The sequence below is a fragment of the Salvelinus alpinus genome, chromosome 21, assembly GCF_045679555.1.
Source record: "Salvelinus alpinus chromosome 21, SLU_Salpinus.1, whole genome shotgun sequence".
In the NCBI taxonomy this organism is placed as follows: Eukaryota; Metazoa; Chordata; class Actinopteri; order Salmoniformes; family Salmonidae; genus Salvelinus; species Salvelinus alpinus.
The window spans coordinates 2,190,648-2,206,329 of NC_092106.1; the positions used below are offsets into that span (position 1 = coordinate 2,190,648).

Here is a 15,682-nt window from a genome sequence, read left to right on the forward strand (position 1 = left end):
TGTGTGCTCATGCTTCCAGGCTTCTACACGTGGAACCACACAGACTGCTGGTGGTCTCCATTGCACCCCTGTTTTGATGGGCTGAACGGGGAGTTGGCCCATGCCTTCCTGCCCCCGCGCGGGGAGATCCACTTTGACAACCACGAGTTCTGGATCCTGGGGAAGTCCCGCTTCAGCTGGAAACAAGGTGCAAAGACTCTCCTCCCTGTCTGTCTGTGCTCCGATTCTCTATCCTCCCCCCAAAAGTGTACTCGTTCACTTTCCCCCACCCATGGATTTCAAAGGAATCGATTGACGTCGATGACATCTTTTTAGATGCTTTTATCAGATGTAATCGTGATGTTGTCTTGAAAAAAAAAAACTGGTTGTTTACCTGGTTGTAACAGAGACCAGTTGGTTATAATCTGGTTGACGTATCCTCAACCAGAAAACCAGTTTACAACCAGAGTTGCACGTGATATTGTGTGTGTTAGATGAGCGCGAAGAGGTTGCACTTTGTGCTGACTGCCCGCCAGACAAGCTACTGTAAATCGAACATACTTCCGTTATTCCCCTTGTCCCTTTTTGTGGGCGGAAAATTGTATTTATTGGTTTTCACAACATTCAATGAGTCATGTGACATTCAGTAATTCCATTTTGTAAGCACAGCATATAACAAAAACAAACAACAAACAAACAGAAACAAAAAACATACAGCACATAGATACATCACACAAATGTATTGTATCACACAATAACACCTGCATATACAGGTACCTGCCAAAATAAAGGAAACACCAACATAAAGTGTCTCAATAGGGCGTTGAGCAGCTCCAATGCACCTTGGCAGCTTCAATGCACCTTGGCATAGATCAGGGGCATCATCCATCCCAAAAATCTGAGGGGGCACAAAGTATGTGAGGATGTCTGGGGGTGGTACGTAGGGGGGCTAGGCCCACCGTCCTTAAGTTGGACAATTTTTCAAACACCTAAAACAGCTTATTCCTGCAATCGAGAGCCATAATCATTATGATTAATTCTATGTAAAAAAAAACGTGTTTATTTTTCTGCATATATAAGAATACCTCTTGAGCTGTCTGTATCCTCCTGACTGGTGGCTATTTTTTTTTAAAGAAACTAAATATGCTTCTCAGCAAAAATCTGGCTAAAAGATTGAAAGGCATGTGAGTCTTACTTAGTGCATTTAGTAGTTGTTTGCTTTTCAAAAGTCATCCAACCTGGCCAGCAGGCATGCCAGCTAAGGTAGTTAGACAAGCTAGCTACTTGATTGATAGCCTGAAATGGTTTCTTGGTAGCTAGTTATGAGTTTGTGAATTTATCTGGGCTAGCTGAAGGCAACTTCATAAAAGTGCTGGGTGGCTAGTAGTATTACAGGGAAACAAACAACACAAAAAAATGTAATATATACAGTATATACATTGCCTTCCTAAAGTATTCACACACCTTGACTTTTTCAACGTTTTATTGGGTTACAAAGTGGGATTAAAATGGATTTAATTGTCATTCTCAACAAAGTGGATTTTTTTCTCTCACAAATATACACTGCTCAAAAAAATAAAGGGAACACTTAAACAACACAATGTAACTCAAAGTCAATCACACTTCTGTGAAATCAAACTGTCCACTTAGGAAGCAACACTGATTGACAATAAATTTCACATGCTGTTGTGCAAATGGAATAGACAAAAGGTGGAAATTATAGGCAATTAGCAAGACACCCCCAATAAAGGAGTGGTTCTGCAGGTGGTGACCACAGACCACTTCTCAGTTCCTATGCTTCCTGGCTGATGTTTTGGTCACTTTTGAATGCTGGCGGTGCTTTCACTCTAGTGGTAGCATGAGACGGAGTCTACAACCCACACAAGTGGCTCAGGTAGTGCAGCTCATCCAGGATGGCACATCAATGCGAGCTGTGGCAAGAAGGTTTGCTGTGTCTGTCAGCGTAGTGTCCAGAGCATGGAGGCGCTACCAGGAGACAGGCCAGTACATCAGGAGACGTGGAGGAGGCCGTAGAAGGGCAACAACCCAGCAGCAGGACCGCTACCTCCGCCTTTGTGCAAGGAGGAGCAGGAGTAGCACTGTCAGAGCCCTGCAAAATGACCTCCAGCAGGCCACAAATGTGCATGTGTCTGCTCAAACGGTCAGAAACAGACTCCATGAGGGTGGTATGAGGGCCCGACGTCCACAGGTGGGGGTTGTGCTTACAGCCCAACACCGTGCAGGACGTTTGGCATTAGCCAGAGAACACCAAGATTGGCAAATTCGCCACTGGCGCCCTGTGCTCTTCACAGATGAAAGCAGGTTCACACTGAGCACATGTGACAGACGTGACAGAGTCTGGAGACGCCGTGGAGAACGTTCTGCTGCCTGCAACATCCTCCAGCATGACCGGTTTGGCGGTGGGTCAGTCATGGTGTGGGGTGGCATTTCTTTGGGGGGCCGCACAGCCCTCCATGTGCTCGCCAGAGGTAGCCTGACTGCCATTAGGTACCGAGATGAGATCCTCAGACCCCTTGTGAGACCATATGCTGGTGCGGTTGGCCCTGGGTTCCTCCTAATGCAAGACAATGCTAGACCTCATGTGGCTGGAGTGTGTCAGCAGTTCCTGCAAGAGGAAGGCATTGAGGCTATGGACTGGCCCGCCCATTCCCCAGACCTGAATCCAATTGAGCACATCTGGGACATCATGTCTCGCTCCATCCACCAACGCCACGTTGCACCACAGACTGTCCAGGAGTTGGCGGATGCTTTAGTCCAGGTCTGGGAGGAGATCCCTCAGGAGACCATCCGCCACCTCATCAGGAGCATGCCCAGGCGTTGTAGGGAGGTCATACAGGCACGTGGAGGCCACACACACTACTGAGCCTCATTTTGACTTGTTTTAAGGACATTACATCAAAGTTGGATCAGCCTGTAGTGTGGTTTTCCACTTTAATTTTGAGTGTGACTCCAAATCCAGACCTCCATGGGTTGATAAATTTGATTTCCATTGATAATTTTTGTGTCATTTTGTACATTCAACTATGTAAAGAAAAAAGTATTTAATAAGAATATTTCATTCATTCAGATCTAGGATGTGTTATTTTAGTGTTCCCTTTATTTTTTTGAGCAGTGTATATTTTATTAGTCAATCAATCAAATGTAATTATAAAGCCTTTTTTACATCAGCAGATGTCACAAAGTGCTATACAGAAACCCAGCCTAAAACCCCAAACAGCAAGCAATGCAGGTGTAGAAGTACAGTGGCTAGGAAGAACTCCCTAGAAAGGCAGGAACCTATGAAGAACCAGGCTCTCAGGGGTGGGCCAGTCCTCTTCTGGCTGTGCCGGATGGAGATTATAAGAGTACATGGCCATTAAGGCCAGATTGTTCTTCAAGATGTTCAAATGTTCATAGATGACCAGCAGGGTCAAATAATAATCACAGTGGTTGTAAAGGGTGCAATAGGTTAGTACCTCAGGAGTAAAGGTCAGTTGGCTTTTCATAGCCAAGCATTCAGAGGTTGAGACAGCAGGTGCGGTAGAGAGAGAGAGTTCAAAACAGCAGGTCCGGGACAAGGTAGCACGTCTGGTAAACAGGTCAGGATTCCATAGCCGCAGGTAGAACAGTTGAAACTGGTGCAGCAGCACAACCAGGTGGACTTGGGCCATCCAGGAGTCATCAGGCCAGGTAGTCCTGAGGCATGGTCCTAGGGCTCATGTCCTCCGGGAGGGGAGGGAGAGAGAGAGAATTAAAGGGAGCATACTTACATTCACACAGGACACCAGATAAGACAGGATAATTACACCAGAAATAACAGACTGATTCTAGCCTCTGGCACATAGACTATTGCAGCATAGATACTGGAGGCTGAGACGGGGGGGGGGACACTGTGGCCACGTCCGACGATACCCCCTGACAGGGCCAACCAGGCAGGATATAACACCACCCACTTTGCCAAAGCACAGCTCCCACACCACTAGAGGGATATCAACAGACCACCAACTTACTACCATGAGACAAGGTTTATAGCCCACGAAGATCTCCTCCACCACACAAGCTCGAAGGGGTGAAAAACCGGACAGGAAGATCACGTCAGTGACTCAATCCACTCAAGTGACGCACCCCTCCTAGGGACGGCATGGAAGAGCACCAGTAAGCCAGTGACTCAGCCCCTGTAATAGGGTTAGAGGCAGAGAATCCCAGTGGAGAGAGGGGAACCGGCCAGGCAGAGACAGCAAGGGCAGTTTGTCGCTCCAATGCCTTTCCGTTCACCTTGCACCCCTGGCCCAGACTACACTCAATCATAGGACCTACTAAAGAGATGAGTCTTCAGTAAAGACTTAAAGGTTGAGACCAAGTCTGTGTCTCTCACATGGATAGGCAGATCATTCCATAAAAATTGAGCTCTATAGGAGAAAGCCCTGTTTGCTTAGACATTCTAGGGACAATAAGGAGGCCTGCGTCTTGTGACGGCAGCGTACGTACGGCAGGACCAAATCGGAAAGATAGCTAGGAGCAAGCCCATGCAATGCTTTGTAGGTTATCAGTAAAACCTTGAAATCAGCCCTAGCCTTAACAGGAAGCCAGTGTAGATAGGCTAGTACTACTATTAGCCACATTAATGAAAATAAATATCTTGATTAGATATGTATACAACGCCCTGGGTCAATAAATGTTAAAATCACCTTTGGCAGCGATTACAGTTGTGAGTCTTTTGGGGTAAGTCTCTAAAAGCCTTGCACAACTGGATTGTACAATATTTGCCCATTTATTCTTTAAATAATTATTCAAGCGCTTTCAAGTTGGTTGTTGATCATTGCTAGACAGACATTTTCAAGTCTTGCCATAGATTTTCAAGCCGATTTAATTAAAAACTGTAACTACGCCACTCAGGAACATTCAACGTCGTCTTGGTAAGCAACTTCAGTGTTTATTTGGCCTTGTGTTTTCGGTAAATGTCTTGCTGAAAGGTGAATTCCCCTCCCAGTGTCTATTGGAAAGCAGATTGAACCAGGTTTTCCTCTAGGATTTTGCCTGTGCTTGGCTCTATTACGTTTATTTTTATCCTAAAACACTCCCTAGTCCTTGCCGATGACAAGCATACCCATAACATGTTTCAGCCACCACCATGCTTAAATATGAAGAGTGGTACTCAGTGATGTGTTGTGTTGGATTTGCCCCGAACATAACGCTTTGTATTCAGGACAAAAAGTTAATTTCTTTGCCACATTTTTTGCAGTATTACTTTAGTACCTTATTACAAACAGGATGCATGTTTTGGAATATTTGTATTCTGAACAGGCTTCATTCTTTTCACTCTGTCATTTATATTAGTATTGTGGAGTAACTACAATATTGTTAATCCATCCTCAGTTATCTCCTATCACAGCCATTAAACCCAGTAAAAAGTCACATTTAAAGTCACATTGGCCTCATGGTGAAATCTCTGAGCGGTTTCCTTCCTCTCCCACAATTGGGTTAGGAAGGGTGCCTGTATCTTTGTAGTGACTGGGTGTATTGATACACCATCCAAAGTATAATTAATAACTGTATCATGCTCAAAGGGATATTCAATGTTTTTTTTACCCATCTACCAATAGGTGCCCTTCTTTGAGAACCATTGGAAAACCTCTCTGATCTTTGTGGTTGAAATTCTCTGCTCAGCTGCAGGACCTTACAGAAAATTGTATATATACAGTTGAAGTCGGACGTTTACATACACCTTAGCCAAATACATTTAAACTCAGTTTTTCACAATTCCTGACATTTAATCCTAGTAAAAATTCCCTCTCTTAGGTCAGTTAGGATCACCACTTTGTTTTAAGAATGTGAAATGTCAGAATAATAGTAGAGAGAATGATTTATTTCAGCTTTTATTTCTTTCATCACATTCCCAGTGGGTCAGAAGTATTTGGTAGCATTGCCTTTAAATTGTTTAACTTGGGTCAAACGTTTCGGATAGCCTTCCAGAAGCTCCCCACAATAAGTTGGGGGAATTTTGGCCCCTTCCCCCTGACAGAGCTGGTGTAACTGAGTCAGGTTTGTAGTCCTCCTTGCTCCCACACGCTTTTTCAGTTCTGCCCACAAATGTTCGATAGGGTTGAGGTCAGGGCTTTGTGATGGCCACTCCAATACCTTGTCTTTGTTGGCCTTAAGCCATTTTGCGACAACTTTGGACGTATCCATAAATGCAGGCTGTAACACAACCAAATGTGGAAAATGTCAAGGGATGTGAATACTTTCTGAGGACACTATATGCTCCACATGACAAAAGGTATGTGGACGCCTGCTCGTCGAACATTTCATTCCAAAATCATGGGTATTAATATGGAGTTGGTCCCCCCTTTGCTGCTATAACAGCCTCCACTCTTCTGGGAAGGCTTTCCATGAGATGTTGGAACATTTCTGCGGGGACTTGCTTCCATTCAGCCACAAGAACATGAGGTCCGGCACTGATGTTGTGTGATTAGGCCTGGCTCGCAGTCGGCATTCCAATTCATCCCCAATGTGTTTCGATGAGGTTGAGGTCAGGCCTCTGTGCAGGCCAGTCAAGTTCTACCACACCGATCTCGACAAACCATTTCTGTATGGACCTCACTTTGTATACAGAAGCATTGTCATGCTGAAACAGGAAAAGGCCTTCCCCAAACTGTTGCCACAAAGCTGGAAGCACAGAATCCTCAAAAATGTCATTATTCCTCCTCCACCAAACTTTACAGTTGGCACTGTGCATCCGCCAAACCCAGATTCGTCCGTCGGACTGCCAGGTGGTGAAGCTAGATTCATCACTCCAGAGAACGCGTTTCCATTGAGTCCAATGGCGGGGAGCTTTACACCTCTCCAGCCGAGACTTGGCATTGTGCATGATGATCTTAGGCTTGTGTGCAGCTGCTCGGCCATGGAAACCCAATTCATGAAGCTCCAGCCAAACAGTTATTGTGCTGACGTTGCTTCCAGAGGCAGTTTGGAACGCGTTAGTCAGTGTTGCAACCGAGGTCAGATAATTTTTACACACTACGTGCTTCAGCACTTGGCGGTTCCGTTCTGTGATCAAGTATGGCCTACCACTTTGCCGCTGAGCCGTTGTTGCTCCAAGATGTTTCCATTTCACATTTTACAGCACTTACAGTTGACCGGGGAAGCTTTAGCAGGGCAGAAATTTTACGAACTGACTTGTTGGAAAGATGGCATTCTATGACGGTGCCACGTTGAAAGTGACTGAGCTCTTCAGTAAGACCATTGTACTGCCAATGTTTGTCTATGGAGATTGCATGGCTGTGTGCTCGATTTTATACACATATAGTGTATATGTATATTTTTTAACAGGACAAATCTGAGGTGGCACGTGCACCTGTGCCGCCTATGGGCATGATGCCTCTGGCATAAGTTCTACAAGTGTCTGGAACTCTATTGGAGAGTTTCGACAACATTCTTCCACGAGAAATACCACACACTATGGGCATGATGCCTCTGGCATAAGTTCTACAAGTGTCTGGAACTCTATTGGAGAGTTTCGACAACATTCTTCCACGAGAAATACCACACACACACACACACACACACACACACACACACACACACACACACACACACACACACACACACACACACACACACACACACACACACACACACCCTCTAAACCCCCTATGCTTCTTTGAGACCCCTCTTTCAAATTCTCTGAGATCTCCTGTTCTACCCATGGTACTCATAATAATGGGCAACAGGGCATTTTTATACATGACCCTAAGCATGATGGGATATTAATAGCTTAATTAACTCTGAAAACCACACCTGTGTGAAAGCACCTGCTTTCAATATACTTTGTATCTCTCATTTACTCGTGTTTCCTTTTTTTGGGCAGTTACCTGTATATACCAACACACCATTCTAGAATCTTTATGTTTCCTCAACAATGATCACGTCTATAATGACTCTACGTATTCTATCCAGGGATCCCAATCCCCCTTGTCCTTTGATATAAATTGTGTACCTGCGTAATTGTGTCTACTCCCTTCCCCAGGTGTATGGTTGAATGACCTGGTACAGGTGGCGGCTCATGAGATCGGGCACGCCCTGGGACTGTGGCACTCCCGTGACCCCCAGGCCCTGATGCACCCCAATGCCACCTACACGGGCCAGAGGAACATTGCCCAGGACGACATCTGGGGAATCCAGCGCCTCTATGGTGAAGGAACACTCAGATCAATAATATGTTTTTTTGTTTGTGTGCGAGGATAAATTAAGACTTTATATATATACATTTCATACATGTATTGTAATGATGTAATTTCTAACATTGTCTTAAAATTATATTAACATATTCTCTATTCCCCCAATTCCCGCTCAACTCGTTGTGCAATTACAACACAATAACAATACAAATACTACAGTACTATGTAACGTGTTCATACAATGTTGTTGATACACAAGTAATTACACTTTTATTACACAGGTATAAGACATAACACAAAGAAAACACTAAGAGCAACCACAAATGTCTATATGTGTGTTGTATTCCAGGATGCACGGACAAGAAGCGCGTGTGTGATCCATGGGCTCGCCTTGGCTTCTGCGAAAGGAGGAAGAGCTTCATGAAGAAACACTGTGCCCGACGATGTGACCTCTGCTATGGTCAGACAGGCATATTGTCCACTCTTGATTGTACATTAATTTAACTACACTGCAGTTCACCAGTTGGATTTCAAATTGAATGTAAAGTTGCATTCTCCATGTATCTCCATGGGATCCTATTAACAGCATGCTTTTAGGACTGTCTTAAGCCAGCAAATGGATCAGGACTCAATAGTTAAATGTGGATATAGCCTGGTTTTGATAGATTTGATTTTGGACCTGCCTGGATTTGTAAGAAGCTTTGGATGACAACATTTGCGAAACGGATAACTAAAATGCTTAAACCTTGTGTTATGTTGCCAACATTCAGGCTCTCGCTTGCCCAACTCTGTGTTCTGTGTCCTCCCTTGTCCTACTGTACTGATATCACTTCTGTGGCATGTGTTTTATCCCCAAATAGACTAATCTTTACACAATTCCTCACATAATATCTTCTCTCCTCTTTTCTCAACCATATTGGAGGAGAACGTCCAAGGTCTCTCCCCTCAGACCTTCTTCTCCGGTTTGTTTTGAGAAGGAGGAGAGGAAATAGGATGCGAGGAATTGAGGAAAGATGAACTGAGAAAAACCCACAGAGGTATATTAGGCCTATCTTGTGGGGGAAGTATCATGACTGTCCTGGTATTTCACTCACTTCCTGTAGAGCCTCTTGAGGCCGTTGCCACGCCAACTCCACTGCCTGCCAACGTCAAGGTCAAGATGGTTCCTCGTGGAAAGGTTGTGGGCTTCCGCTGTGGGACGAAGAATCCTAGATCGCCTCCCAAAGTCAGGTGAGAGAATAGTCTAAATACAGTAATGTACAAATCATATTTTTTGTGTTTATTGGACAGGATAGAGAGAGACATAGACAGAGACAGAGACAGAGAGAGAGAGAGAGAGAGAGAGAGAGAGAGAGAGAAGTAGATATGAGGAGAAAGGGTGCTAGAACAGTGGGTTGGATTCGAACCAATGCACGTAGTGGCAGTACACAATACAAGTGATCCAGAGGCAGGGGCAGACGGCTTGCCCAAATCTCAGACCACTATATACCATAATTAATGGTCAGATTCTCCCATTGCTCTGTCAGGTCTTTTTATGGGAGTATTTCTTATTTTACTGTGACTATGTTTCTGGCAAAAGTTGTTGGACGTATGTACATAACATTTGAATGATTGATTCCTCTCTCCCCGTGCTCGTCCCTGGTATGACCTTTGACCTTGCTCCAGCTGGTACAAGGATGGAGAACAGCTCCTGATCTCTATCCCCGGCTACATCATCATGAAGGGCCGCGACCTCCGCATCGTCGCCAACGAGTTTAACGAGGGCACTTACACCTGTCGCGTCCATCGTAGTGGCAATGTGGTCTCTGCAAACTCCTGGGCCATCCGGCTGAAGCCTGAACAGCCCTCCAACAGTTGAGCTGAACGGAGTGAGTGAGGGAAGGGAAGAATGAGAGCTGGGAAGGAAAGTATGAGGCATGGAGGAAAAGAGGACGAACCAACAGCTGTGCCACATGTGCCTCTCCGCTAGCCATAGTGGAATACAGGTGGCAACAATTATAATATTAAAAGTGAACTCAGCAATTTGACATCATCATACACAGCATGACGACTTCCTGCTTACAAATATTAACCTGATAATTCAAATCTGCCAAGACTGCCACATATTCGACCTTATTCACTCAGGGGTTGTGAGCTCTGATTCAGAGGGTGTCAGGCGGTGCGTGTAGCTGGTGCATGAAGTCAGGCGTAGGAGAGCAGAGATGAGTGAACAACTCACTTTACTTGAGAAAATAGCACAAAGTAACAAAACCAATGTGCGAACAATAATGGTTGCCACACAACACGGGTGAACACAGCACCCGGAGAAAAAAAAGCCGGAAACGTACCGACCTTAACAATAAACAATCACACACAAAGACATGGGGGAAACAGAGGGTTAAATACATGACCAGTAATTGGGAAATGAAAACCAGGTGTGTGGGAAACATAGACAAAACCAATGGAAAATTAAAAGTGGATCGGCGATGGCTAGAAGACCGGCGACGTCGACCGCCGAGCGCCGCCCGAACAAGGAGAGGAACCGACTTCGGCGGAAGTCGTGACAGAGGGGTTGGGTTAAATGTGGAAGACACATTTCAGTTGAAGGCATTCAGTTGTACAACTGACTAGGTATCCTCCTTTCCCTAAAATAAAAAACCCCCACAGAAAACCTTCCTTAAGTTTATCTTTAGAATCAACAGATAATTGACCAATGGAAACAACCCTCTAGTCTAGAGTCAATAGTGTCAGTCTTGGTAGATTGAACCTCTGTTGTTGTTAATGTCTGTTAACAGGAAGTGTCCCCGGTTTGTAGGATGATGTCATATGGCTGAGTCTACCTTTAAGCGGGCTGTACTCTGACAGTACTCCCCAGGTCATAAATGGAATAGACCCCAGCACTCAACCTTAAACTTCGTTCATCATCAAGGACATCAGACTTCAAGATCCAGACAGAAAAGACTAGCTTTGCTCACTCTTTAAATGTGGTGACTGTCATTTCTATGCAGTTATTGTGTTGATATATCTCACTTTGTAAAATGTCTAGGACAGAGTTGATATTTCTAGTAATATGTTTTGAGAAAAATGGTGGACATATGATGCAGCTATCACTGTGTGTACAGTACTTATGGAAAGTATTCTCTCCCTTGCACTGTTTTCTATTACTTGCCTTACATTTAGATGGAAAAATTCATTAAATTGGGATTTTTATTCACAACAACCTTTCAAAAAAAGGTATTTATTCACACCCCAGAGTCAATACTTGGTGGAAGCACTTTCAGCGGCAGTTTTACCCACTTTTTGAATGTCTCCACCAAATTTGCTGTCACAGTACTGTCACAGATTTTGATGCAGATTTAAGTCAGAACTGATACTAGGCTAGGGCACTCAAGCCCCGTTTATACCTGGTTCAAACATGCATCCTGATCCTGTCCACATTCTGATTGTGCCCACATTTTCAGACATGCGTCTATAAACTATTAAACTGTCTTATCCGTTGTTGTGACGTGACTATCATTAATGCGATGACTGTTATCTTATCAAATCAATGAATTATTATTTAATTAGTACGTGATTAAATTACTCATGTAACAATTAACTCAGTAACTTGGGGCACCAGGGGGAAAACGTATTTAACAAGTTACTATCTCCCGAATTAAACTCTTATAAGATACAGTTAAAGTCGGAAATTTACATACACTTAGGTTGGAGTCATTAAAACTCATTTTTCAACCACTCCACAAATTTCTTGTTAAGCAAGTCGGTTAGGTCGGTTTTAGCAAGTCGGTTTTAGCAAGTCGGTTAGGACATCTACTTTGTGCATGACACAAGTATTTTTTCCAACAATTGTTCACAGACAGGTTATTTCAATTATAATTCACTGTATCACAATTCCAGTGGGTCAGAAGTTTACATACACTAAGCTGACTGTGCCTTTAAACAGCTTGGATAATTCCAGAAAATCATGTCTTTAGAAGCTTCTGATGGGCTAATTGACATAATTTGAGTCAATGGAGGTGTACCTGTGGATGTATTTCTAGGCCTACCTTCAAACTCAGTGCCTCTTTGCTTGAAATCATGGGAAAATCAAAATAAATCAGCCAAAACCTCAGAAAAGAACTGGAGACCTCCACAAGTCTGGTTCATCCTTGGGAGCAATTTCCAAACGCCTGAAGGTACCATGTTCATCTGTACAAACAATAGTACGCAAGTATAAACACCATGGGACCACGCAGCTGTTATACCGCTCAGGAAGGAGACACGTTCTGTCTCCTAGAGATGAACGTACTTTGGTGCGAAAAGTGCAAATCAATCCCAGAACAACAGCAAAGGACCTTGTGAAGATGCTGGAGGAAACAGGTACAAAAGTATCTATATCCACAGTAAAACGAGTCCTATATCGACATAACCTGAAAGGCCACTCAGCCAGGAAGAAGCCACTGCTCCAAAACCGCCATTAAAAAGCCAGACTACGGTTTGCAACTGCACATGGGGACAAAGATCGTACTTTTTGGAGAAATGTCCTCTGGTCTGATGAAACATAAATAGAACTGTTTGGCCATAATGACCATCGTTATGTTTGTAGGAAAAAGGGGGAGGCTTGCAAGCCGAAGAACACCATCCCAACCGTGAAGCACGGGGGTGGCAGCATCATGTTGTGGGGGTGCTTTGCTGCAGGAGGGACTGGTGCACTTCACAAAATAGATGGCATCATGAGGTAGGAAAATGATGTGGATATATTGAAGTAACATCTCAAGACATCAGTCAGGAAGTTAAAGCTTGGTCGCAAATGGGTCTTCCAAATAGACAATGACCCCAAGCATACTTCCAAAGTTGTGGCTAAATGGCTTAAGGACAACAAAGTCAAGGTATTGGAGTGGCCATCACAAATCCCTGACCTCAATCCTATAGAAAATTTGTGGGCAGAACTGAAAAAGCTTGTGCGAGCAAGGAGGCCGACAAATCTGACTCAGTTACACCAGCTCTGTCAGGAGAAATGGACCAAAATTCACCCCACTTATTGTGGGAAGCTTGTGGAAGGCTACCCGAAACGTTTGATCCAAGTTCAACAATTTAAAGGCAATGTTACCAAATACTAATTGAGTGTATGCAAACTTCTGACCCACTGGGAATGTGATGAAAGAAATAAAAGCTGAAATAAATCATTCTCTCTACTATTATTCTGACATTTCACATTCTTAAAATAAAGTGGTGATCCTAACTGACCTAAAACAGGGAATTTTTACTTGGATTAAATGTCAGGAATTGTGAAAAACTGAGTTTAAATGTATTTGGCTAAGGTGTATGTAAACATTGGTCTTATTCTGGGTTATTGTCCTGGTGAAATATGAAACTCTTATCCAGGCGTTCAACAGACTGAATATGTTTTACCTGGGCTTTGCACCATTTTTCTTTTGACCCTGCTAGTATTGTGGAGTGACTGCAATGTTGTTTATCTTTTTTCCCCCATCTGAGCCAAGGAACTCTAGCTATTTCACCATCACCATGGCCTCGCGGTGACATTGCATTACCTTCCTCTCCGGCAGCTCAGTTAGGATAGATGGACAGATCTTTGTGTCGTACGGGTGATGTGATAAATCATTCACAGCTTAATGATTAACTTGACCCTCTTCTGATCTGTACTTGCCTATACATCTGTTCATGGATGTTCTGAAAGCTCCAGGGTAGCTTCGAGGTTAAATATTTGCTTGAAATCTATTAACCAACTGAGGGACCTTACAAAGATGATAACATGAACAAATGTTGTTGCACAAAGAGATGGACTCCATTACATTTATTTTGTGACTTGTTAAAGGACATTTCTGCAATTTTGAATGGATTTAGGTTTGCCACAGCAAAGGGCCAATTGCTGTGTATGCATTCAAGCAGAAATTCATTTTAGAGCATTTCTATATTTTGTCTCTCACTTTGAAGATGTGGTGTAGGATGTGCAGATCAGTGAAAATAAAATGACAATGTTATTCATTTTTATATTTAACGCAACATGTGAAAACTGTGCAATTGAAGTGAATACTATTGCCTATGATGTTTTTGTACCATGTTAAATTGTTTGGTATATATTGTAGAAAAATATGAGGATTCAGATATTTTCACTCCTGTGTAACAAGGAATGGTTGCCAGAAATGTATATGCACCAACACCACTTTAGAAATATGCAACAACACATTGCCAAACATAGACCATTGTATATTAAAGTGATTTTACTTCAAAGTTGAGTATTTTTCTTTTAACATTTTAGTCCTGTTACAACTGATTGTAGTCAACAGGTTAACAGTATGACAAGACCGACATTTCCTTTGCCATTGAAATGCTAAAATAAAAACAAGATTTCTATTTGTATTTATTATGGATCACCATTAGCTGCTGCCAAGGCCAAGGCTACTCTTCCTGGGGTCCAGCCGAATTAAGGCAGTTTATACAATTTTAAAAACATTACAATACATTCACAGACTGTGTGCCCTCAGGCCCCTACTCCACCACTACCACATATATACAGCACAAAATCCATGTGTACAGGTGTATAGTACGTCAAGGATCTCTCTGTACTTTTCTTCGTTCATCTTTCCCTCGATCCTGACTAGTCTCTCAGTCCCTGCCACTGAAAAACATCCCCACAGCGTGATACTGCCACCACCATGCTTCACCATAGGGATGGTGCCAGGTTTCCTCCAGACGTGACGCTTGGCATTCAGGCCAAAGAGTTCAATCTTGGTTTCATCAGACCAGATAATCTTGTTTCTCATGGTCTGAGAGTCTTTTAGGTGCCTTTTGGCAAACTCCAAGCGGGCTGTCATGTATCTTTTAATGAGGAGTGGTTTCCGTCTGGCCACTCTAACATAAAGGCCTGACTGGTGGAGTGCTGCAGAGATGGTTGTCCTTCTGGAAGGTTCTCCCATCTCCACAGAGGAATTCTAGAGCTTTGTCAGAGTGACCATTGGGTTCTTGGTCACCTCCCTGACCAAAGTCCTTCTCCACCAATTACTCAGTTTGGCCAGGCGGCCAGCTCTAGGTTCCAAAGTTGATGGTTCCAAACTTCCTCCATTTAAGAATAATGGAGGCCACTGTGTTCTTGGGGACCTTCAGTGCTGCAGAAATGTTTTGGTACCCTTCCCCAGATCTGTGCCTCGACACAATCCTGTCTCGGAGCTCTACAGACAATTCCTTCGACCTCATGGCTTGGTTTTTGCTCTGACATGCGCTGTCAACTGTGGGACCTTATATAGACAGGTGTGTGCCTTTCCAAATCATGTCAAATCAATTGAATTTACCACAGGTGGACTCCAGTCAAGTTGTAGAAACATCTCAAGGATAATCAATGGAAACAGGATGCACCTGAGCTCAATTTCGAGTCTCATAGTAAAGGGTCTGAATACTTAATACATTGGCAAACATTTCCAAAAACCTGTTTTCATTTTGTCATTATGGGATATTGTGTGTAGATTGATGAGGGAAAAAAGTCATTTAATACATTTTAGAAAAAGGCTGTAAAGTAACAAAATGTGGAAAAAGGGAAGGGGTCTGAATAC

General features: G+C 43.5%; 1 protein-coding gene across 1 annotated transcript in view; it reads left to right on the forward strand.

The window, feature by feature from the left end:
- mmp23bb (matrix metallopeptidase 23bb) overlaps positions 1-14,366 on the forward strand; it is a 34,631-nt gene extending 20,265 nt beyond the window's left edge. The window contains exons 4-8 of the mRNA XM_071356452.1: positions 20-187; positions 8,006-8,170; positions 8,506-8,616; positions 9,260-9,386; positions 9,822-14,366. Coding sequence (XP_071212553.1) covers positions 20-187; positions 8,006-8,170; positions 8,506-8,616; positions 9,260-9,386; positions 9,822-10,014 — 764 coding nt within the window. The 3' untranslated portion in view covers positions 10,015-14,366. The remainder of the gene's footprint in view (positions 1-19; positions 188-8,005; positions 8,171-8,505; positions 8,617-9,259; positions 9,387-9,821) is intronic.
- Positions 14,367-15,682: the final 1,316 nt, after the last annotated feature.